The sequence below is a fragment of the Olea europaea genome, chromosome 18 (genome assembly GCF_002742605.1).
Source record: "Olea europaea var. sylvestris chromosome 18, O_europaea_v1, whole genome shotgun sequence".
Taxonomy (NCBI): Eukaryota; Viridiplantae; Streptophyta; class Magnoliopsida; order Lamiales; family Oleaceae; genus Olea; species Olea europaea.
This window is the reverse complement of record NC_036254.1, coordinates 13,793,820-13,820,903: the sequence shown is the minus strand read 5'-3', so window position 1 is coordinate 13,820,903 and position 27,084 is coordinate 13,793,820. Positions and strand designations below refer to the sequence as shown.

General features: G+C 35.7%; 1 protein-coding gene and 1 pseudogene across 1 annotated transcript; both read left to right on the top strand.

Moving 5' to 3' along the window:
- Positions 1 to 22,801: 22,801 nt before the first annotated feature.
- LOC111367538 lies at positions 22,802 to 24,103 on the top strand (annotated as a pseudogene).
- LOC111366768 (probable phospho-2-dehydro-3-deoxyheptonate aldolase, chloroplastic) lies at positions 24,034 to 25,478 on the top strand. Its single transcript, XM_022987465.1, has 4 exons — positions 24,034 to 24,273; positions 24,705 to 24,771; positions 24,825 to 24,985; positions 25,377 to 25,478. The coding sequence occupies exons 1-4, from the start codon at positions 24,034 to 24,036 to the stop codon at positions 25,476 to 25,478; spliced, it is 570 nt and encodes a 189-aa protein (XP_022843233.1).
- Positions 25,479 to 27,084: the final 1,606 nt, after the last annotated feature.

The window sequence follows — 27,084 nt, the reverse complement described above, 5'->3', positions numbered from 1 at the left end:
AGGATGTTGATGCAACATGATGACGTCGAACAATGCAGTATCTCTCAATGCATTGCTCAAAAAAGAACGAAAGCTACCAATTCTTGTAATGATTGAGAACATTTGTAACAAGCTACAGCAGTGATTTCAAGATCGACGTGTGAAATGATAGAGTTGTACAAGCATGCTAACCCTAGCTAAAGAGGATAAACTCTTCAAGGCTGCAGAGGTTGCAAGAAGTTGAATGGAGAACCACTGAATGAATTATGCTTCTCCGAAAAATGTGCATGTCATACGGCATACATGGTGGACTTGATTGAAACACATGCACTTGTAGTGAATTTTAAGATGGAGAGTTTTCTATGTGAGTATGCAATCGCATCAACTATGTACAGAACTTTTGCAGCAAGAACATTATGCTCTTCTTATTACACGATAGGTTCTTGGAAGCAGGTAATAACAACGTAGATTGTTAGGTTTTTCATCCATTTATACTTACATTTTTATGATAAATTGATGCTTAATTGTACTAAGTACATTTATATTTTGATTCGTGGTGCAAATGGATGAAAAAGGTGGAAATTGGCAGAAACAAGCAAAAAGGACTAAAGTGAAAGAAAATGAAAGTTTAGGGACCAAATTGATAAATAATCCATAGATGAGATGGGGGATAGAATGATTATTCGAGAATGCTAGGGGTCAATTGGGTGCAACTAGAAATCAAAAGAAGTTAAATATGACCATAATATCTTCACAAATCAATTTTCAACTGCACAAGGATGTTGTAGATTTTCAGCTGGAGATTGAGTCGACCTAGTTATCGTCCAAATTGGAAAAATTCTTCTTCTAGAAAAAATGTACCTCTTTACGTTAGTTTTTCAATGTACCTCTTTATGTTAGGGAGAAAATATTATGATTAAAATACTGAAAACTGCGTAGTATAACGTTGACGTAGCGCCCAGGTGCTATCCCCTAGCGCCTAGGCGCCACATTACTGATTTTTTTAGAAAGCTAGCTTCCATTCACAAAGCCTAGGCGCCGGTCACAAGAATGTGGAGTTTCATCTTTTTGGACTCTTTTTCCAACCCATTCAACTTGGAACTCTTTGGGGACTTTAAAGGCACGAAAATACAAAACAAAAACAACAACTTTTCTAGAAAGGAAACGTGAGGAGAATATCAAGAAATCCATGGAGAACTAAAGATCTCGATGAAGTTACGAAGGAACTCAATTAGAATTGGAGATTTCAACATCAATCATGATTTTTAATTGTTGAACAATTCTAGGGTTTAGATTTTCTTTCCATAAATTGGTTTTGTAATTGGCAACTTTTATAAAGTTTTTCATGGATTCAATCATGCTTTCTCTATTGAACAATTGAAATATTTGCTTGAATTTCAATTTCAATTAAATTTTATTGGTGTGATTCAAATACTGCTTTATGCTTGATATATATTGTCGTTTCTTGAATCTTATTTCAATAAATAAAAGTGGGAATGTGTTTTAGGGAATTTAAATTTTGGAACTACTATAGATTTAATTTGGGTTTCAATGTCATATTTTCCAATTAGGGAGTTAGGTAGAATGTCTCTAATTGAGTAAAACAAATAAATCATTGATGTTGAATGATCCAAAACAATTGAGGGATTTCTGACGCTTTACTAATTCGAACCTCGATATTTAAATCTTGTTCCAATCGATAAACAAAGTCTTCTCATAGAATTCACGAGAACCCTAGTTTGTTGAATCCTTTGAGTAATTATTCTATCTCCCTGTGGAATCGACACCCCTAAGCTGTACAACAACTACCCGTTATTCTTTGGGCATAATCAAATTTTGGCACAATTGTCGAGGAGACGGTACAAGAAGTTAAGGGATTTACTAGCAAAAGTGTGACTTCGTTCCCTTATTATCTTTTCTTTTTGGTTAATTTATTCTCTTTATTGTTATTTTTCTACTCTCACGTAGTTCCATATTTTTATGTTTTATGAGCAGGAATCGAGACGAGCAAGGAAGATTCATCGAAGCTCCTCTTCCAGTGTTTGAATCTCTTTTTAACCCTTATTTTGACATTGCATCTATTGGCACAAATACTACACTACACAACACTATAAGTGAAAGTAAGCATGAAGACTACATGTACATCCACACCATCGTACATTATGTTTCCACCTAATATGCCACGTATGGACTTTAAACCAGGAATGATTCAACTTCTTCCCACTTTTCATGGACTTGAAAATAAAAATCCATACGTACATATTAAAGAATTTGAAAAGGTGGTTGCTACCTTCCACAGTCATTATGGTACAACGAATGCAGTCAGACTTAAATTTTCCCATTTTCACTTGAAGAAAGAGCAAAAAACTAGTTGTATTCATTGAGACCATATTCAATTGGGACTTGGGTTGAATTGCTTCAGGCATTTTTCAGCAAATACTTTTTACATCATAAGACTAGTGCCTTGAAGAAACAAAGTTTTTCATTTGCATAATGAAACTTTATATTAAGCATAAAAAGGATACAAGGAATTACAAGCCCTTTCTCCCCCACCATTGTTGTGAGAGTTGATGCATTTTGAGTTATTTCTATGAAGGACTAACAGCTAGGGAGTGTCAATTTGTTGAGATGATGTGTGATGGTAACTTTTTCCTAAAAGATCCAAACGAGGCCATAGACTACTTAGATGACCTAGCTGAGAAAGCTCATACTTGGACTCGACCTAGTGACACCGATCGTACTAATAGATCATGATCCACAGGAAACCCTTCTAGCACAGGTAATTATCATCTTAGGGAGGAGGATAAATCTAGAGTAAAGGTAGAAGCCCTCACTAGAGAACTAGAAACCCTACTTGCTAAGGACTCGAAGCCTACACAAACTGCTTCCCATTTTGAGTCTTTAGGACCGTGTTTTGTGTGTGGTGGAATTGATCATCCAGCTAAAGAGTGTTCTACTTTAGCTGAGATGAGAGGAGGTTAATGAGGAACATTGTAATGTCTTAGGTATATACAAAAAACCCTATGCTTCTTTTTCGAAAACCTACAATTCAGGATGGCGAAATCGTCCCAATCTTAGCTGAAAATCTGAAAACCAGCAACTTGCCTAGCCAAATAAAGTTTACACTACACCTTCATATCAACCTACATCTTCTAGGAACTCCTTAGAGGACACTTTAAATGATTTTATGGAAATACAAGGCAAAACCAATAAGAAGTTTGAGACTATGATTACCCAAGTTGTTGAGAAAAGCAAAGAAATGAAAAATCATATCCAAATCGACTAATGCCTTAGCTGTAGTGGAGCGAGGAAAATTTCTAGTGCAGCTCAACCAAATCCTAAGGGACAACAAATGGCACAAACCTTATGCTCAGAAGAAAACAACTTTAAGGAAGTAAGTACCATAACCACTTGGTTTGAGAAGGTTATAGAACCAATCCCCAAGCCTAGGAAAAATGAAAATGACTCTAGTAATTCTGAAGAGAGTAGTCCCGGTGAAATGGTAGTGAAAAACCCAACTAGAGTGCCTTTCCCTCAAACTCTCAAGTCTACCCGTCAACATAATGAGATCTTAGAGCATCTTAAACAATTAAAAATTAATCTACCTCTCTTGCATGTGAATACCTAGGTTCCTACATATGCTAACTTGTGCACTGTAAAGAGGAAATACCATGTCAAGAAAAATATTTTATTGATGAAGCAAGTGAGTGTTGTGCTTGAGCAAAGGATCCCGCCCAAGTATAAAGACCATGATTGTCCTACCGTTTCTTGTGTCATCGGGAACCATGAGTTTACAAAAGCCCTTCTTAATTTAGGGCCCAGTGTTAACCTCATGTCTTATGTTGTTTGCTTGTTGTTAGGCTTAATTGAGATAAAACCTACATCTATAGTCCTACAATTTGGCTGATCGGTCTAATATAAGACCAAGAGAAGTAGTTGATGATGTCTTAGTACAAATTGATAAATTTTACTATCCTGTTAATTTCTTGGTTTTGGACTTAAAAGCGGATGTGAATGTTAATTCTAAGATTCCTATCATTCTGGGTAGATTTTTTCTTACCACGACTAATGCTCTTATAAATTTCAGGAATGGTCTAATGAAACTATCTTTTGGGAATATGACCTTAGAAGTTGACATCTTTGATATCACTAAGTAGCCTGAAGAAGATGATGAGTATCATCAAACCTATATGATTGATGCACTCGCTCAGGAGGTGGCGAACCATTTTTCAAGGCTAACTTTTGAGGACAACACAAATCCCCTGCCAATTAAACATTTTAACTTTGACCTAGAAGATGGAGGGTATTCAAAGTTAATGGACAATTCCTCAAGATAATCTATGGACAACAGGTGCCTGCAGTAGAAGAAATTCATCTTGCAGGCCTGGTTTACCATCCTTGACATCAACCAGGTATGTCTTTCATTTTGATTTCTGTATATTAGTTTTGAGATTTTTTTTCTTTTAGGTATGTTTTTCATTTTTTAGGTTTATTTCCATTCCCTGCATTACCCTTCCATTGAGAACTTTCAGGTTAACCATTTTTCAAGCTTTGTGTTGATTCACTCCAGTATTCAAGTGATACCTTTCCTTCTTTACATTTGGCGTACATATTTTTACATTGAGGACAATGTAAGAGTTGGTTGGGGGAGAGTTAGTTTGGATTCTATTGTGCATTGCATACTGATTACATAAATATCATGGAATTTTGTTTTGATGGTTTTTTTAAAAAAAATAATAATTTAATTTTCTGATATGCTGCATGATTATGCTCTTGAATGACAAGATATGCAACTAGAAGTTAATTTGGTCTATGAGAATCTAGATGTCAAAACATTTGCTAAATTTCTTTTGTGCACACAAGCTTTATAGTAAGATGGTAGACTGACAGATGTAGTTAGAGGAGTCTCTTGCTGAAGTTTTCATGTGAGAGAATTGGTGAGGATTGAGAGCTACCACATACTAAAAATGGTAAGAGCTCATTGATTTCTTGAGCTAGAACCTTCTTTTTGAGAATAACATTACACGGTCTGTGGTAAGATATATATATATATATATATATATAAACATGAATCTATGTTATCCATACCTCCTTCCAAGTGTATAGTAGGTATTGAATATCCATTTGAGAAGAATAGTAACGAGGAAAGTGGCAAGAGTTGATAAATGTTCAAGTGAAGTGATAAAACTTAAAAAAATAAGAGGTGAAAGTTATCGAAGAAAAAAAGAAAAAGAAAAAAAAATTGAAAAAAAAAAAAGAGAAAAAGGAGAATGAGGATTAGGTTGGTCTTAAATGATATTATCTATTAAAATGCTTGATGAGATGCCCAGCTATGTACTTGGAGGTCATTGAATTCTTTTTTCCCTTCTTTTTATATAGCCCAACCTAATCCTCATTACAACCTTTTGTATTAGCTGTTTGGATCCCAAGTAGGGTTATGGTAAGAAATTGATGAATTCTCAATTGATAGTGTGTCTATCATATGATCAATGTTTGCTTGTTACTTTTTCATAGATACTTAAGCCTCCATGTTCTGAGTCTATATCTTTCTTAGCTCTATAGGGAGAAACCTTAGACTAAACACTTTTATACCCGAGAGTCATGGGGTTGAGCCTTCAACTCGAGACATACTTAATGTTGCATGTGTTAGGGTTGGCGGTAAGATGGTCAAGCTCTTCTATCAAATGAAGCCGAGTGATAAATTCCAAACCATATTCTATCACTTAATACATTGTTGCCACCAGAAGCTGAACCGCATGGTCTTGGACATCCACTGCATCTAGAATACCATCTATCGGAGAGTTTTCTCGACCACGTAGGTGCGATAGGTGAACAATATGTGCTTATTCCATCAACCTTATTCCTCCAAATCAGTATTCATGATTGATTTATCCCATCAACCTTATATGCTTTACTAAAAAATTCAATATACTTTATGATGAAGATGTCGCAATCGCCTCTTCAAGTGAACGATAATGTGCTAATTCAGTACCATGTTGCTAAAAACTATGTTTTAAAGTTAAAAAAATTACAAATAATTGCGATATGGATTGTCTCGCTGTCATGTACGTTTAGCCATCAGAGGAACGTTCACAGTCACCGACTCCAGGTTTTGCTCGAGATAATCCTATGTTGGATATGAATGATCAGGATCGTAAACATATATAGTTGAGTCAGGAAAGACGATCTCCATAGCATTGCAGTGATGATTAGCCATCATTTGTAATGTACATATGCGTACAACCCTCCTACGACTTCTCCTCGACACTCGATGACATATATATTACTCACTTGAGTATATATTCGGGCACCGTATACTCATTACTCATAAGTTAGAGCAACTGATACTCAATGGTAACAGCATGTACGAACTCGATGTTCTATATGACTCGATCAGGAATGTCAAATGATTTTGGATATCTTTGATCTCGATCGCTTAACAAGTCCATTACCAGATCAATGTGCTACATTAGGAAACACCAATAAAAAAGTGAGTTATTTCATTTAATAAACCAAAAATTATATAAACATAAAAAATATTATGACTATTTCACTTACATCGTCGGCAAGACAAACTCGCAAAGTGGTAATGTCGTGAAACCATTTGTAAGCATCTAGGAGTGTCTTTTAAGTTATCGTGCAGCAAGTTCTAAAAAAACAAATAGAGAAAATGTTAAAAAACATATACGAGTTAGCGTAGCTCACTTTACTAAATCATACAATAGTTACCCGGGCAAAATTCTTTTCCATTCCATCTCGAACGCATTCCACTTGGCATGGTCCACCTCCCGGAACAGATTGGGATACATCACGTCGACAAAATCCTCCTCTTCACCTCAGCCGTAAGGGAGAAACGACGTACTGTGACGGTAATCTCGACCACTTGCTCTGACACATCAATAGCACGCTTCTTACCCTCAGTTACAACGGTCGTCCTCTCATCTTCCACTCCGAGGATCGCCACCTTCTCGAGACTGCCGCCTCCTCCACCATCTACTCTTCCCCGGAGACCGCCACTTCTTCAAGGCTCGCCACATCCTTTACCCTAAAGATCGCCACTTTCTTCGCCCTGAGGCTTGCCATTTCTTTCGTTCTCCTCTCCTCCGTCACCTCCCATGTTCTCATCAGGCTACCTACTCTACAAATAACAAAAATGAATTAATGCATCATCTATCCACAACTGTGGGTGACACCCTCTCCATCATCTCTTTGGCACCCCATCGCCTACTTGCTATATCATCTCGAAGTGCTATGACCTCATCTTGAAGGTCTACGAAGTGGCTACGTAGCATTCTAACATCGTGGGATAAATCATTGACCCTTCTTGTCAACTTTCGTCCCAGATCATTGACCCTTCCTATCAACGCTTGTCGCGGTACGGCGACCTCCCGCTATAAATCTAGTTAGGTGGGTATACAGATTATCCAAATAATGACTCTAATTGTGTGCAGAAAATCCACGATGAGGTGTCTAGAAGAGGAAAAAGGAGATCTACTTAGCCGAGGTGAAGCCCTCGAGGAGATGATCGTCGAATAATTGGACCGCGCTCCTACACAAATAACAATGTTAAAAATTATTAACAGACTTGATAATTGTTAACTCGTACAAGATGGTTATCAATAAATTATATTCAATTCACATTCCCAATTTCGGTCCAGGATGAAATCGGACATCTGGTCATCTTAAGTGTGTGGAACGGTTAATCCATGCATAAGGCCTCGACCCTCCGCATCCATCGACGACGTCAAATCAGTTATGACTTCAAACTGATATATTGACATTTCAACTAGTTAATCATCATGTAATGAGATTTTTAAACTGCGTATAATATAAATCAATAAGTGTATAATACTCACATGAGGATCGTCAAGGAGAGCTGATAACTGTTTGCTAAATGGACATCCGTCAGCTCAGGATGCTCATCAATGATATAGTTGAGGGCAGTGTGTCTCTCATGGCCTCACAAACTGGATACCGAAGAGAGGGACAGTCTCATATGCCCATTTATGCAACACATACAATTATTATATATAAATTTAGTATAAAAAATATTTTTAACGTTGATTATGTTAAACATTTACCTGCACTATCAGGGGCAATTTGTAAGTATCCTACTTACGTACGAACCCCTTGAGCTTCAAGTGTGATCTGGTGAAAACGTGTACAATGTCCTCAAAATATCTCTGTCCATATGGATAGTTGTTGAAGATATCGATATCATCGACGATCTCCAGATAGAAGAAATCGATCACAGTCTTCTTGTAATAACATCGCATCATGCTCTAAAGAATGTAGAGCAATCCTAGCTTCAATTTATCTAACATCTGGTAGCATTCCTTGATTGCGCCAATTAGCTACGACAGAAGCACCATCTCCTGTCCCTGAAAATAAGCATCGTGCAGCCTATTACCTCTCCGAGTACTGTCGCGAGTTGCTTCATCACCATCATCTTTAGTCCAGTCACCCAGGCAAACTCAAATAAGGAGAAAGTAGCGACCTTGTCCCCGAAGTCAAAGCGAAAAGCATCACAACCGATTGGCCTAAGCAGCGAACATAGTAGTGCATCGATGATTTCCCAAGAATATTGTACCTCCCTCAACTGATATAAGGGCCAGAGGAAGGACTAGTATAAAATATTTGCGTGCTGATCATCCAACATCTCCAGTACTATAGTGCAACTGTCAAAACTACTGTTCCAAGTAGCTTTCCTTGGCATCCGCCTCAACTTATCATCCAGATGGTATTCCATCTTACAAAAATTCAAATGTTAGAACATTGAACAAGAGATAACGAAATACAGTATAATTTCAAAAAATTAAACGAACTGAATTGTAACTACTATACGAAAGCATAGATTCATTTTACATTGATGCTAATAAAAAAATAAATGAATTACAGATAAAAAAGCTTTTATAAAGTTTTTTAATTAAAATTGAAAAAATTAAGTTTTTCATAAAATGAAAAGAATTAAAAATAATTTTAAATCGAACAAAAAATTATGTTTATAAATGAAGGAAAAAAGAAATTTTAAAATAATTTTCAAAAAAGATTATAATTAAAACAGAAGAAAAAACAAATGAGGAAAACAAGAAAAAAGGGAAAAAAATAAGAAAGAAAGAAAAAGAAAAAAAGGAAACAGAAGAAAAAAAGGAGAAGGAAAAAGAAAAGGAAAGGAAAGGGAAAAATGAAAAAGAAAAAGAAAAAGAAAAGAAAAGAAGAAAACATGGCCAAAAAGTCGACCAAAACAAGGACTGGGTCGACTGTTCGGCCCATTTAAAAAAAAAGAAAAAAGAAATAGTCGGCCCAAACTAGTCGCTTGGGCTGAGCGGTCAATTGGGCTGACTGTTACAAATGGCCTGATTTAAAAAGAAAAAAAAAAGTTTGGGCTGACTGTAAATGGTCGGCCCAAACAGTTGGTTTTGGGGACTATAAACAAAACTCCAATTTCAGTAACACCCATTTTTTTTTCCGTCAAAATCCATTAAAGCCTGTGCACGGTTTGGTTTGGATTGGTTTCGACTCCAACCCGAAACCAAAATCAAATTAATCGGTTTGGGTGAATTTTAATCCAAATCAACACACTCTAATTCTTAAACTGAATCGGACTAAATTGGTTCGATTTGGTTCGGTTCGATTAGTCGGTTTGGACTTTTAGTCCAAATTTAATTTTTTTTTTTTTTAAATTGTCCAAGTCTTTGCTTAATTAGATTACAAGATCTAAAATAATTAAGTAACTTTAGATTACAAAAATTATTGACTAACAAATAAAACTAGGTTACTGGAGACAAATAAATAGAAAATTTAAGAATTTTGTTGCATTTTTGTACATTACATAGCTTGACTGTTTGAGTAAAAAAAAAAAGACTAAGTATAAAATAATGAGCTTGTGAAAGAAAATTTTCAGTACTATTACTCACTGGCAACATCATAGATTGGATGGAATCGTGATATAATTATGAGATTAGAGCTTATCTTTTGATTTTTAATTTTCATAAAAAAAAAATGTAAACATCTAAGTGGGTTGAGTTAATTCAATTAATCAGCGGTTTAAGGCATCAAACAATGACCGAACCGAACACCATAATTTTATTTATATGAAAATCAAATCGAACCAATCACTTGTGTTAAACTAACCCAAACCGACCCGAGTCGGTTCGGTTTGATTGATTTGATCGGTTTTTTTATTTTTTTGCCCATACCTATCCTAAACCAATAATTTATCTAAATAAGAGAGAATAAAATAACAATTTAAATCACAAGTTCCACAAGATATGCAAAATGAAAAATCATCATCTTAATCCCACAAAAAACTAACATTATTGAAAATAATAACCAAGTTTTGTTGTTGTCGACGTTGAGTAGGCTATAGGGATGATAACCCTAGACCGGATTCGACTATTATAGCCGACAGTGTGAAAGTTTCCTCTTTTTTTGTTCCCTTTTTTCTCTCCTCTTTCTTTGGTTGAAAATGAGGGATTAAATTTGGCAACTTGTAATTTATATATCTATTTCAATTTTTAACATTTTTCTTTTATTTAAATGGTCATGGGTCAACCGGCCATTTCTATGCATGTCCTCAATTTTGCAAGACAACATATAATTATCTAAATCAAATTTAAGTGGCAGCAAAGATCTAAATCTTACACATTTCATGGAAGATGTGGAATTATATATACATACTTAAAAATCTGTCCCGTGAAAATTACACTAATCGTTTTCATGGGTTCACGTTCTTACATAAAAAGAACAAGAATATCAAATGGCACAAACGTTAGGTCCACTAGAAAGGGTTTCACGTGGTTAAACTTTGGCTGAGTAGTTAAAAGAAAAAAAAAAGTGATTAAATTCAATCATTAATTAATTAGACAAGGATATGTCCATCTGGTCCTGCCCCATACATGTGACAGATTATTCCGACATGTTGTTCATGATTTTATTGAATGAAGAATTCAAAATAAAAGCCTCCATTAGACAATCTTGCGAATAGTTTATAAATAACAATAGTAAGTGGTAATGAATTTTATAAAATGTGTTGATAATTTATTTGCTAAGAAATTTTAAGTTGTAACTCAAAATAGAAGCTCTTTTCACGACTTCTCGAACAAAGTTACTTTTTGAATCTTTGAATAGGGAGCTCATTAACCAAATAAACTGAATGAGATAAGCTAGATCACATATTTTTTCAATGTGTTTTGACTTCAAGCATCCGTGGGCAAATCAAAGGTTGGTTGGGAATGAGGAGATCAATGACGACAATACTTAGTAGATTGAAATGGATAAAGAAAGAAACCTGAGGCACATCTTGGCCATCTAAAGCCAAGAAAATCGTACTTGCTTGCATGGTCTACCAAATTTGGATAGTGCGGAATAGAATGATTGTTGAGGATTTAAAATCTTGTATTGATAACATAAATAGACGGATTAAAACACGTGTTCAAAGTTATGTTCTCTGTATCCTAATGTTTTGGTTCATTTGAGTCTCTAATGTTGGGTCGATGGATTTTTGTCGTTTGTACATCTTTAAATCTTTAATTTGTCCGGGTATGCTCGATGTATTTCTAAATAAGTTTTGATCAATAGAATTTATATCTACCGATTAAAAAGAAAAAATCACTAACCTACTAGAATTATGTAAGAGAGGACAATGAACTTCGAAGAGTTTTTGTAACTTGGTACGCACCAAAAAAATAGAAAGAATAATAGAAAATGTTTCGAAAAATTAAATACATCATAAATTATGTTACAATTACATGTTCAGTGGCGGATTCAGCACTCGGAAAGCTTTGGTGGCCACCTGTGTTGAATCTATCGGTATTATTTTGTTATATATTTTTGTAATCGCATTTGTTCTTGGGAAAATTTCATAAGTGAGAGATTAATTATGCTGCATTTCAAAAACAAGAAAACAAGTTTCAAATTTCAAAAATCAGATTTTTATTAAAAAATCATTTATAATTTAATTAATTAATTTAGTAATTAAATATATTTAAGTCACATATTTATATAATTTGATCACAAATTGATGATTTAATTAACCACTTATTATTTTTTGGTCACAAATCAAAAATTTTATGTCAAAAATTATTTTACGGTTACAATTCAAAAATTTTATAAATCACAGTTTGTTCATCGATCACAAATCGAAAAATTTTATAAGTCACGATTTATTATTGATCACAAATTACAAATATTACAAGTCACAGCTTATTATACAGTCACAAATTATCAAATTATCGTTCACAAATCAACAATTTTTTAGGTCACATTATTTTTCAGTCACAATTTATCTTTTTCATTGGTCACATATTATTTATTGGTCACAGATTAACCAACTTAATGGTCACAATCAACTAAATAATTTGTGACCAATACCAACATTTACGATTCACAGTCACAATTTTCAAATCACGTGTCCAATTGTGAGTCACAAATCAACCAAATCGCCTCAACCACCACAACTACCGCCACGATCAACTGAGACTCCCAAATTGTGAGTTGCAAGTGGGAGTCACAATCACAATTTTGAGGTCACGGGTCCAATTATTTGTCACAAAATCAATCAAATCGCCACGACCACCACAACCATCGCAATTCACCACCATGACCACACCGTACCCACTGCCACGACCACCGTCGTCTACAACCACAACTACCACACCACACAACACAACACGACCACCACATCGCACCCACAACCACCATAACCCACACCAGAAAAATCCCTAAATCAGACACCGTATCAACCACCACCACCACCACTGCCATCACATCCGCTCAACCACACCACCACCACACACAACCAAAATTACAGATTCAATATCATCAGCCGAAGGCCACGATACCCATCGTTGCAACACACCTCTGTTTCTTCTCCATCGCCGACCACCACACGAAACACTACTTCAAGCATCGCTAATAGATTTGCATCGCAACTACTGCTTCTGCGATTAGCTCTTGAAATGGATGGTGAGCGGGCGACGACGAAACAACACTTCGCGCGCAGTTGTAGATCTGTTTCGAGATACTGCTTCTGTGCTGCTAGTCACCAACGATTGCTCCTAAAATGAATAGACGATTGGCGAAGGAAGAGAATGGATAAGGCAAATGGGTAATATGGATAGCCTTCATCTTCAACAACTCCCGTGCCTACCCCAAACTCAACAAAATCGTCACCCAAAAAATAAAAAAATTGCCCAACTACCGAATCGCCACCACCATCGCAATACCTATGCCACCACTGAACTGTCACCCAATGCCTATGCCACCACCATCAACACCTGTAATAACACCATCGCAACCCACTACTGAATCACTACCACCACTGCAATGTTCATAACACAATCAATCACCAACAAAAACACCCCAAACTCTGGTAAAGGTGCAAATCGGATAAAGAAATTACTGTCCGCTTCGTGCAGCGGTGGCACACGACGCTGCTGCCTCCAACGGCATCGTTTCCGACTAAGAGTGACGAGAATGGTAGAGAGAGAAAAAGAGAGAGTTCTACCAGAGATGTTAGAATAGAGAGAGGGTTTTGAATTCGGTAGGTAAATTAATTAATTAATTTTTAAATATATTAATTAATAAAAAGAAATCTGATTTTTGAAAGTGTAAACTTTGCATATGATTTGTGAAATGAAATCTTTAAATGTATTAGATTGTGTAATTTCGACTTTGTTCTTGCACAATTCTAGCAGTCCAATTGGTTGGTACACCTGTCCAGTAAATGGAAGTCTTGAGTTCAACCCTTTACAAGATCAATCCTTTATTTTCACCATTATCAAAAGATTAGTTATAGAAATAGTGCAACAATTAAGTTTCGAACTTGCGCTATCTTATGCAATTATTGGAAGCTTGACCACTATGGCATTTGTTTAATGCTAAAGCCCAATGTAACAAAAATATATATGTTCGATTTTAGCAAAGTAGTTGATTTAATGTCTCTTCCTTCTAATTTTAAAAAAAAAAAAACTAAAATTCGACCTTTTACTGACTCAATGATAAAATAACTAACTCGATGACCTGATAATTGGGTCAACGATCAGATCGAATATGCTAATTATGTTTTGAAGAGTGAAAGAATAACGAAGAAGAAAATTAAATCGACAATTGACATTTATTAGACCCCAAAAATTTATTTGTTTCACTCGTCATTAGAAACTATTTAATCGGCTAAAAAATTTAGCAATTCGGATAAGCATTGGTAAAAAAATTTCTTTCGACAACAAAATCTTTTTTATTTTTAAAAATATGAAATAGTTTTTTTTTTTTTTTTTTTTTTTTTTTTGCTAGATTGAGATTATTAACAAATTGAACCGAGAAAATAAGTAGTTTGACCAATTTTCAAACTTGAAATTCTTACTGGATAAATATTATTAGACAGATAGATAACATACATCTACACTTGCAAATTAAACAGCATCACAAGTAAATTCAAATCACGATATTTGTTTTTATTGTCATTAACGGTCAACAATCGCTTGTGCCACTCGAAATCCTAAATTCGTCACTACCCATGCTCCTCAAGTGCGTGAAATGTACACATGGTTTTATATGGAATATATTAGCCCTCCATTAAATTGTAGTGAATATTAACACCGTGTGGAATTTTGTGGTTTAAGTGCAAAGAAACCTATTAAAATAATTTTATGGACTTATCATTATTAAAAGTAAATGAGTGTTTTTTTTTTTTTACTAAATTTCAAAGAAATATAGTCATTATTTCAACCTCAATTCTTAAAATTTATCTTTTGAACTTATTTTAAATCACATATTAAGGGGTTTATAACTTTTTTTAAATTTTTCAACCACACGTTTTACCAATTTTTATCTAAATTTACTAAAAAATCTTATTTTTATCCAAATCAAATAGGGGTTTAGTGTCAAAATAAATAATTTTTAACAAAAGAATATCTATGATGCAACTTGAACAATGAAATCGTATGACATAAGATTATACTGCTATGGATCGTCAAGTATTGAATACGAACCCACTTTTATTCCTCTGAATCAGACTCTCTTGAAATCAAAATGGAAATTTACGTACTAGCACCTCATAGTTGGACTAATCTACAACGTAAATAAATTCATGGCATATTTTACATTAACCAATGTTAGATATAAAGTCAAAGTCAATGTTGCGCCTCAACTTTAACGTGGTTGATAGATATAAATGTTCTCCTTCGACGTGTAGAGTTTATGTACTGTACACGTTTCTTCTCGATGTGATTCAACCTAATATTTTTGTCCTATATAGATGATATTATAAGTCAGCCTCCTGCCGATGTATAATTTGAAGACGTGATGATGCGGTGAAGAAGGAATTAAACTTTATGACAAAGTCGGATCAGCGCAAGCAGTAATAGAAAATTTCCAAGTTTTTTCTGTTTTAGTAATTTTTGTTTAGGCATATTTCAAGCAAATAAATTCAGATTTGATTTCCTTTTTTTTGTGGGATGATCCTAAAGATTAGGACTTCCATTTCTGTCATTTTTTCCATTTAAAAAAAATCTTTTTTTAGGGATTCGATATTTAAAGCTTTGTGAGCCTTGTGGTCGGGGCAATTGAAGAATAAATTAATTTCTTAAGTTTTATACTCATTGAAGTTCTTTGTGAAATTTTCTCATCTTTCCTATAAGTTTCCGCTATGTTAGTTAGTATCAGAACGAGGTTCGTTCTTTCACCATGCCGCCAAGAAGGCGTCCAAAAGCCCGTGAAGCTCAACTAGAGGAGATGAACAGACTTGATGATATTGCACAATTACTTCAACAAGTGGAGTTGTTGAACTAACAAATTGTGTACTCCTACCACAGCAACTTGCACCTGTGGTCCAACCGTCTGAGAATTCTGAAGTTGAAAATCTATTTGCGCTACCTAATCAACCAATAGATCCACCAGCCCAATTGAGAGGAGTTGGCTAGGAGGAAAGTAGGTGTTGAAAATCAGGGTTTGAAGTTGATATTCCTGAATTCCATAGTGGATTAAGCCCAGAAGAATTCTTGGATCAGGTGACTACAGTAGAAGAGAACTTGAAGTAAGGAGGTTCTTACTGGTAAACATGTGCTCCTTGTTGCGACGATATTTCATGGACGAGCAATGGCGTGGTGGCAATAGACAAATGTGACTAGATCCAAATTAGGGAAGACCAAGATTGCATCTTGGGATAAATTAAATAATCACATGAAGAAACAATTTCTACCCTAAAATTATATCCGGACTATGTACCAGCAATTGCAGAATCTACGTTAAGGCATGAATATGGTTGATGACTATATAACATAGTTTTATATGTTGATTACCATGAATGAGATAATGAGACGAAAGAGCAAATGGTGTTGGGATATGTGGATGGTCTTCACCCCCAAATACAGGACACACTGAATATGTTTGATTTGTGACTTTTTGAGACGCAGCAAAGGACAATGCAGATAGAGAAACAGTAGTCCCAATGAACTATAGGCCCTCTGACTGTAGAAAGTTCTTCCAGTAACCCACAATAGCAAATAACACGCCCTAGTAATCCTAGCCAAGCTGGTTCTTCTAGAACAAATTCCATTCAACTGTCAACACGTCCTAGAGGTGGTATTTGTTGTTTTACTTACGGAGGCATAGGTTATAGGCAATCTGAATGTCCTAAAACTGCGCGTAGATGATTCTTTGTTGATGAGGGATATGAGGATTTTGAAGGGGTACCTATCTTTGATAGTGGAGACACTAAGGAAAAGGGATTCATTGTTGGTGATGTAGGTCAAGCGTTGGTGGTGAGAAGTATTTTTTGACTCTACTAGAGGATAAGAGTGACTGGTTGCATAATAATATTTTCTAGTCTACATGTACAGTAAAGGGAAGAATCTGCAATTTTGTTATTGATTTTAGGAGTTGCGAAAATGTAGTGGTTGATGAGGTCGTTAAGAAATTGGGTTTGTAGACTGAGAAACATTCAAAATCGTATAAATCGGCCTGGTTGAAGAGAAATAATGATGTTGAAGTCTCCCAGGGTGCTTTAATCAGTTTTTCTGTTGGACTTACTTACAAAGACCGGGTTTTTTGTGATGTGGTGGAGATGGATACATGTCATTTGTTATTAGAAAGGCCTTGGCAGTTTGATTGACACTAGTTACATACGGATATACCAACACATACAATTTTATGTTTAGGGGAAAGAAAAATGTGTTACTACCCAACAAGGGCTCGATAAAAATAGTTGGGGACAATACCAATTTATCAACAGAGCTTCCAGATGAGTTGCCACCACTATGAGATATTCAACATCAAATTTGATTTAGTGCCTGATGCTACTCTTCTCAATCGGGTGCATTACAAGATGAGCCCTACTGAGCATAAGGAGCTGCATAGACAAGTGGAAGAGCTTTTGGCGAAGGGACACATCTGGGAAAGTCTTAGTTCCTGTATTGTTCCTGTACTCCTTACGCCAAAGAAAGATGGCACGTGACATATGCGTGTGGACAGCAGAGCTATTAATAGGATTAAAGTACGTTACCGTTTTCCTATTCCTCGATTGGATGATATGCTCGATCATCTTAACAGTACTTGCGTGTTCAGTAAGCTTGATTTGAAAAGTAGGCACCATCAGATTTGTGTCAAGCCTAGGGGTGAATGGAAAATAGCCTTTAAGACGAAAAAAGAGTTGTTTGAATGGTTAGTGATGCTATTCTAACTTCCAATGCTCCTAATACTTTTATGCGGGTTATGAATCAAGCTCTTCTCCATTCACCGGTAAATTCATTGTAGTTTACTGTGATGATATTTTGATTTGTAGTGCTAACATTGAGGATCATGTCCAACACCTTTAGGAGGTTCTTTCAGTATTTCGCAGGGATAAATTTTATGCTATGGTCAAGAAGTGTACCCTTCTAACTGATCATGTTGTATTTCTAGAGTACGTGGTGTCAAAAGAGGGATTAGCAGGTGATGCCTCCAAGGTAGAACAATAAATCAGTGGCCACAACCTAAGACTGTTACATAGTGATGGCAATTACTCGGCTCGGCTTGGGCTCGTGGCGAGCCGAGTTCGTGGCTCGTGGAAGACAAGTCGAGCTCGAGCTCGAGCTAGGCTCATTGCACGGGGGCGAGCTCAGCTCAGGTCACGAGCCACGAGCTCGGGGGCCGAGCCAAGCTCACGAGTGGCTCGTAAGCTCGTGATTTTTTTAATTTTTTTGTAATTTATTTTTTTTGGTAAATTTGCACATTTTGGACATTTTTTATAAAAAAAAATTTAATATTTTTAACGAGCTCATGGGCTCGTCAAAATGGCTTGTGGGATTGAGCCCCCCTCTTGGCTTGGGCTCGGGCTCGTCATTTGACGAGTCTGAGCCGGGTTTTGAAAGCCGCTCAACCCGTTTGACATCCCTACTATTGCAAAAATGCGGAGTTTTCATGGCATTGCTTCATTTTACCGTAGGTTTATAACACATGTTAGTAGTATCATGGCGCCAATTACAGACTGTATGAAGGACGGCAAGTTCCAGTGGAGTCCTGAGGTAGAGGCGTCTTTTTAGTTGATTAAGCAAAAATTGACAACCGCCCAATTTTGGTGTTGCCTGATTTTATTATGCTATTTGGGTTGCATCCTGATGTTTCGAAGGTGGGTATTAGTGGTGTGCTGAGCTAGACCAATCGCCAGTTTGCATATTTCAGCGAGAAAATTTCTAGTCCTAAGTCTCGATATAGTACTTATGTATAGAGTTCTATGCAATAGTGTAATACCCCAAAAATTCGTACAATATATTATGAGGCATAACTTCACAATTTGAAATTTTAGGGTCACTTAGCAACTTTACCATTTTCTAGGATCTTGTGTTAATATTCATAATAATTGGATATATATTGAATTATTATCGGATTATTTAATATAAAAGATGTTTAGATAAATTTAGGATTTTAACATTTTTATACTAGAATATTATCCTCATGTAATTAAAATTTTACTTGATAAGGTTGTTTGTTAAGAGTCCAATTTAAATTTTAAGTAGATCATTATCATTAGCACACCTATAAACACCCGCTTATTTTATACTTTAGTTCACACAAAATTTAGAGATGCAAAAAGAGAAAACAAAAGAAAAACGTGTGAAAGAAGAGAGAAAAGAAGAAAGAGAGAGAAAGAGAAAAGAAGGAGAGAGAAAGAAGAGAGAGAGAGAGAGAGGCAGAACGTGAAGAAGGAAAAGAAAAGAAAATTTTCTCGACGCGTTTGAGATCCGTTCGTAAGAATTTTAAACACTAAATAACTCAAATACACAAGGAATTTAATAAATAGGTATGAATTTCTCTAAATGCCCAGTGATTTTGTGTTTTCACTTTTTAATGTTTTGAGTTAAGTGTTTTTATGCGCATAAAGTAAAGATCTACATGAATATTAGCCACAGGGCTAAATATCCTAAGTGGAGATTGAGAATGGATATGACCTAAGTGAGAATGAGACGGTCAGATTTTTATCCCACTGAAAAAAGCTATGTTATGCGCGTGTTTTACTTGCTTTTCATATTAAATTGTGAAAATACTGGCATGAATCTATATTGGGTATATTTATATGCTCATTCCATATTCCAAATTATTTTTACAGATGCTTGATAGATTAGAGTTGGAGGTTGAGACTGCTGACAGAGTTCGTATTGCTGGATCAAGAATTTAATATTTTCTTTAATATTTAGTTAGAAAACATTTTTTTATTCAAATAAAAATTTTATTATTTATTATTATTTTTTCAAAATCAATGTTAAATTTTTAAAAATAAGTGCTAAATTTTTATTTCATTAGTGGTTTGAATTTATATGACTTTTTATAAGACAATAAGATAAGTTAGGTTTATTCCACAATGTTTCTCAAATATTTTTATGCATTATAATGTGCCAATCAATTTTTAAAATAGTTAAAGTGATTATTTAAGTAACCTTCGGAGCATAGGTTTCAGGGTCATTACTTGTCCCAAAAGGAGTTTATTTTTTATACCGACAATAACGCTCTTAAACATCTTTGTACTCAAGATAAGGTATTCGATCGACATGCCTCTTGGATTGCTTATTCACAACAATTTATCTTTATGATTAAGCACAAAGTAGGTGACCTTAACAAGGTGGTGAATGATTTGAGTAGGTGAATATCTCTTGTGACAGAATTATAAGTGGAGGTCCCCGGTTTTGATACCATCTGTGATTTATATGCTATCGTATCATATTTTTCATAAATTATTCGGAAGTTGCAAGAGGGTGTGCATTCGAAATTTGTATGCGTCGATTGTTTTCTTTTTCGAGGAAATCGGTTATGTATCCCTCAGGAAAGTTTGCGGCTTAAGATAATTTAGGAATTACATAATGAGGGCCATGTGGGTCGTGATCTAACATTACCGCTAGTTGCTATTTCTTATTTTTGGCCACCACTGCGTAAAGATGGCAGGAACGTTATCGAAAGTGTCATCTTGCTAAAGGCAAGGTTACTAATGCCGGTTTGTGTATTCCCCTACCTATTATGACCCAATCTTGGACAGATGTCAGTATGGATTTTGTCTTGGGGCTTCCAGAGACTTAGCGCGGATTTGATTCCATTTTGGTAGTGGTTGATCGTTTTTTTCGAAATGGTCCATTTCATACACTGCAAGAAGACTATGAATGCTATAAATGCTATAAATATGGCATTGTTTTATTTCCAAGAGGTCTATCGTCTACATGGACTTCATATTTCTATTGTGTCAGATCGGAATACTTGTTTTCTTATTCACTTATAATGCAATCTATGGCGTTTGGTCAATACACAATTGGACTTTAGCGGTGCCTACTATCCTCAAACGGATGGTCAGATTGAGGTTGTCAAATGCTCCTTAGGTGATTTACTTCGTTGTTTAGCTAGTGATTTCATCAAGTCTTGAGATCAAAAATCGTGTCAGACAGAATTTGCTCACAACCATGCAGTTAGTCGAAGTAAGCTTTAGTCCTCTTGATTTGGTTCCGGCTTCTAATAATGTTAAAGTACATGGCAAAGCTGAGAAATTTGTTCAGTAGCTGCAACAAGTTCAATCACAGACTTATGAGATTTATAGGTTGATGCTATTAAGTATAAGCGTGATGTGAATCTTAAACGTCGTCATTTCGATTTTGAGTTTGGGGGATGCTAACGAAGTATCGTATTTCTGCTCATGAATATACCAAGCTTACTGCAAGAAAAATTGGTCCATTAGAGATCATTGAGAAGATTAATCATAATGCATATCGTTTGAAGCTGCCTAGTCATATTTGTACATTTGACGTTTTTAATGTCAAACTCCTTGTGCCATTTCATGGTGATAATTATGATGATTTTTCTTCACTTCCAAATTCAAGGGAAATTTTTCTCAACTAAGGAGAATGATGCGGAGTAGAAAGAATTATATTTTATGGCAAAGTGGAACCAGTGCAAGTAGAAATTGACAATTTTTTTTATTTTTGGAGAAATTTTGGGAATGTTCGTTTTTGGTAAAATTTTAGTCAAATTTGAAGGGAAACAGACCAATGAATAAGACATATCATGATGTAAGGTCAATTTCAGGCAAATTCGTTCATTTAGCCCTTCGTTTTTGCATTTTTTCCTTCTTGGTAATTTTCGTTTAGGCATATCTCAAGTAAATAAATTCAGATTTGATTTCCTTTTTTTTTGCGAGATGATCCTAAAAATTAAGACTTTTCACTTCTATCACTTTTTTTTCCATTTATAGAAATTCTTTTTTCAGGGTTTCATTATTTAAAGGTTTGTAAGCCGTTGTTGTCGGGGAAATTGAAGAATAAATTATTTTCTTGAATTTTCTATTAATTGAAATTCCTTGTGATATTTTTTTTATCTTTCCTATAAACATTCGTCAAGTCTCTTGGGGCAAAATTACATTGTGTACTTTTTAACAAGTGTTTAGCTCACCATCTAATGCTTGTTCGACACTCGGAGAGACGCCACCAACCTAATCCCTCTCTCTCTCTCTCTCTCCCCCCACCCCCGGGGGGGTTTTTTCTCTCTCTTTCTAGATTTCTTGAAGAACAGGAGTTCGGTGACAGAGAAAGCAAAACGGAATCAGCATTGGAAGCAATTAATTCAATAAATTGATAACAATGGCTCTGTTAAGTACTGCTGCTTTATCCGCGAAATCAATCATTCAATCCCAATATCTCTTCCCCGTCTCCCAATCCCACCACCACTCTACTTTGTCGGTTATTCCCACTACTCCCATCAGTGGCGAATCCAGATCTTGACTCAGCATGGGCGGCCGTCGATCGTAATAAAATATTAATAGCTCGTTTGATGTCTTTTTTAAAAAATATTTTTTTTTGAAATAGTGATTTAATAGAGAATGTGTGGTTAAAAATAAGTATAAGTTTTGAATTGTGTGTAATATTATTTTATTGAAAAATGTATGATTAAAATAAGAGAGAGAAAAAAGTATTATAAAATAAATGGGAATTAAACAAGGTCTAAAATTTAAATATAATAATTTATTTTGTTAAAATTGAACATATATAATTATGTTATAAAAAGTAAAATGTACTCATCAAATGATATTTTTGCTAAGTTTTGTATAGTTTAAAGAAAGAGCACAAGTTTCAATCATTGTAATTGCATTAAAACCTCTAAAATCTAACATATATTTTTTTGTTAAATTAGTATCACGTATTAATAGTTGCCTTAGTGGTCACAGTGTCAAAACCTGAACTAAACTGCACAGGTTCGAATCTTATTGGCACCATTCATTGTTACATTAATTTTGGTAAAAAAAAAGTATACTAAAAATATTTGTACATTGATTTGGCTGGAAAAAAATTCGAATCCAAGACCTTCAAGACGTGAGTGCAGGGTCTAGCCAGCCGGCCAGAAGAAATGTTGGAGATGAAAGTGAATTATCATTAATATAACATAAATCATTGACTGTCAACCAAAAAAAGAAAAAAATGGCTACCGGTGGATCCAACACTGGCGGCCGTGGGAGCTCACCATGGATCCGCCACTGACTCCCATTCGCCACCCCATCTCCGCCATGCATGCTGCTGAGCCTGCCAAAACACCCATTGTCGCCACCAAGAAGCCAGCCGTCTCGCCACTGTCTTCCGACTCCAAGTGGGCTCTGGAGAGCTGGAAGACTAAGAAGGTTTTGCAGCTTCCAGAGTACCCTGATGCAGCTGAGTTGGAATCGGTGCTCAAGACTCTCGAAGCCTACCCACCACTGGTTTTTGCCGGAGAGGTCAGAAGCCTGGAGGAGCGGCTAGCGGAGGCAGCACTGGGCAGAGCCTTCCTTTTGGGGATTGTGCTGAGAGCTTCAAGGAGTTCAGTGCTAATTATATTCGTGACACTTTCAGAATTCTTCTTCAGATGAGTGTTGTCCTCACTTTCGGTGGCCAAATGCCTGTAGTTAAGGTAATTCTTGATTTATAGATTAATTTTATATTTTGATTCATGATTATTTTAGGTTAATATTTATAGATCTATTGGAGATACTTCAAACTTGGCTTTTAAGAAGTTGAATCTTGTCCTGTTGTACACTTGCTTGTCCTGTCCTATCCTATCCCATTTTTGTTAAATTTATAGGAATCCGGTTTTTCTGATGTCAAATTGTTGGATTATTCACTTTAGGTGGGAAGAATGGCTGGTCAGTTTGCCAAGCCAAGATCAGAACCATTTGAGGAGAAGGATGGAGTAAAGCTCCCAAGTTACAAGGGAGACAACATAAATGGTGATGCCTTTAATGAGAAATCTATTCCCAGGCTGCATCGACCCTCAACCTTCTCCGAGCCTTTGCTACTGGAGGTTATGCTGCAATGCAGAGAGTTACTCAATGGAATCTTGATTTTGTTGAGCACGGTGAGCAGGGGGACAGGTGGTTTTCTATAAATAAGAATTTGAAATTTGCTCGGAACAATTTCCTATGCGTGGTTTATTAGAGTTTCAGGCTTTCAGCCAAGGCTTATCAGACCATTTGAGATTCTTTGTTATTGGAATTTTCATCAGGTATCAGGAACTAGCTCATAGAGTTGATGAAGCCTTGGGGTTCATGGAGGCTGCTGGACTTACCATTGACCACCTGTTATGTCAACAACTGAATTCTGGACTTCCCATGAGTGCCTGCTATTACCTTATGAGCAATCGCTCACTAGGAAGGATTCAACTTCTGGTCTCCATTATGGTTGCTCGGCTCACATGCTATGGGTTGGCAAACGCACCAGGCAACTAGATGGTGGGCATGTTGATTTTTTGAGAGGAGTTGCTAATCCCCTCGGCATAAAGCTATCCATCTTTCTTATACAAGAAAAGGGGACAATCATTTTGGTCAGTCTCAGTATTACCCTGTTATTATGTGCTGGACTTATGTGACACCTTAATTAAGTAAATTAATAGAATAGCTTGTGGAACATAACATCGCTCTTTATTGACATTTGCATGTTTTTGATGAGCGGAGTCTACGTAGGATTTCATTATGTCATACGGTGCTTGTGACTGAAAACCAGAATTTGGAGAAAAATTCATTTATTCGACCACTCCTATTGGAAAATAGTTGATTTTTCCTCTAAAATCTTGTCAAATTTGGTTGTCCTATTCTCAACTTGCTAACTGTAACGATGATGAATTTAATTATACAAGCAGATTTATCTCTGGCCAAATAAAAAATAAGCAATATGTCCGTGTGGTTGTTGTCCAATTATCTTGATGTCACGCATTAGTTGATGTATTCTATCTATGAAGGCATTATTTCTTTTCAGATTGTGATGGATTTGATGTCAACTCAACTGGCACATATGTGTTCCTTCTCTAGTCAAGCTTTGGAGAGTGGCTGACATGATATTCCTAATCAGTTGGCTAATATTGAATTTCTTTTGCAGAGATGGATCCGAATGAACTTGTTAATCTGATTGAGATCCTGAATCCCATTAACAGGCCTGGAAGAATAACAATCATAGTCCGAATGTGTGCTGAGAGCATAAGAGTCAAGCTTCCACATTTGATCAGGCCCGTTTGCAGAGCAGGACAAATTGTAACTTGGGTATGTGACCCAATGCACGGGAACACTATAAAGGCACCTTACGGACTCAAAACACGCTCTTTCGATTCAATTTTGGTGTAAACTCTTTTCTCGATTTCTTGTGACTGTTTGGATGCTGTCTTGATTGATAATCCTGATTTGCACTCTCTGGACATAATGCATCAATTTTTTTAAAAATATTAATAGAATCTTGTTTAATTGTAAAACTAGCCGCACCAAACCTGTCCAAGGAAAAACTTCTAGTATTCTTGGAGAATGAAGTGCTAAATACTTTCTGCGACTGCTTGATTGACATGTGTATTAACTAGTTGGAACCCAAAGATGATTAATAGTACACGTGTCAATTATATATTGGCAATTTCATGTCATTAGTTGACTGGGTATCTTACAGCATCCCAAGTGGATACACAAACCCGAAATCCTGATTAATGGGATAGCACATGGATGGACAAAGAAATTTGTTTTTAACGTGCAAACACGTGTTTGTGTTTAACCAAATTACAACACAATGACCATTGTAATAACATGTGCCGTGTTTATTTTGTAGGCCGAGGTGAGAGCATTCTTCAATGTACATGAGCAGGAAGGCAGCTATACCCTGGTGGAATACATTAGGAAATGACTGGGCAGAATGTATTGGAGGATCAAGAACTGTGACTTACAATGATTTAAGTTCTCGCTACCCCACACATTGTGATCCAAGACTAAATGCTTCACAGTCTCTTGAACCAGCCTTCGTCATCGCTGAGAGATTAAGGAAAAAGAGGATGCCATCTCAACGTCTCCCCTCTCTCGGCCAGTAGGCAGCTTCATGATCATTTCTGATTAGCCGATAATGCAGAATAGTTTTCAAGGTTTTCAAAATAATCAATCATTTAGCCACAAAGCACCATATGAATTGGTGTTCTGGGGGTTGTAACTTTAAAAGCTACCTTCGACTGGAAGTGGGAAGGAGAAAAACCTTGGCCTGTCTTTTATGGAGAACAATGAACTTCTATGTTGAAATTTGTCGAATTAAAGTTTTTGATTTAATAACAAATCCGTAACACTGACAACAAATACGGGAATGGATTCTGTTCAGCTATTTATTTTCTGCCACAGTTTCTTTCTTGCACATCTAATTAGTTGATATTTTGTGTTATTGTGTGGTAGTCACGTGCGGTTATGGTATATGGATCAACTCTTAAGGTAACGATCACCTATTCAATCAATGGGTCATTTTCTGACACTAAGTGAATTTAAATTTTAAAAAAAAAAAAAAAGAGTCATTCAGTAGATAGTTCAAAACTTTGGATGTGACAAATTTAAAAGGGGGAAAAAAATGGAAAAAGAAGTTGTGAAAGAATAGTATTGTTAATATGGCTGGGCTGCCTCACTATTTTACTTGGCCTATTGGGCAGTACTTTATTTTTGGGCTACCTATTTTCTAAAACCGTGTTGGAGTCCGTCTGAAAAAATGTGGTTTATAAATAACAACTTTGCTTCTTTTAAATGGGTTGTGATCTGTCGCCCACATGGCTTATTCTTGACCTTGGATCACGTTCGTTGGTATGGATTTATACGTATACTTGGATCTTTCGTCTTCTTCAAGCCAGAGGGTGGTTGTTCATTTTCTCTATGTGAGATAGGGTTTTTCTAAAATCTGTAACTGTTATTTTGTGTTTAACATCTGTTCTTTTAGTAAGAGTATGATTTCTTTGTGTTATATTGGTGAGATTATGAGGGTTTTGGTTATCGATTGTAAATGGAGAGGCTACAGAGAACTTGAAGAGATCTTTGATTTCTTCATACATCTTGTACTATTTCTTGATTGATATTAGTAGATCTAGAGAAATATCTCTTGGCAGATGTTCAACCGGTGTTTAGGTTTAAATACTGAACATCCTAACCCTTTTTAGGGCAAAACAATTCTTATGTTCTTGAGTTTTTTTTTTTTTTTTCCATCTTTGCAACATTTTAAAATTTACAAATGTTAAAGCTTTTTTGAATGATTTGGGTATAACAAGTGGGATCAAAGCTTTTTTTTTCTTTTTTTCTTTTTTTTTTCTTTTTTTTTTATCTTCAAAGGTTTTGTCTAAGGGTTTGTTTTGGAAAACCCT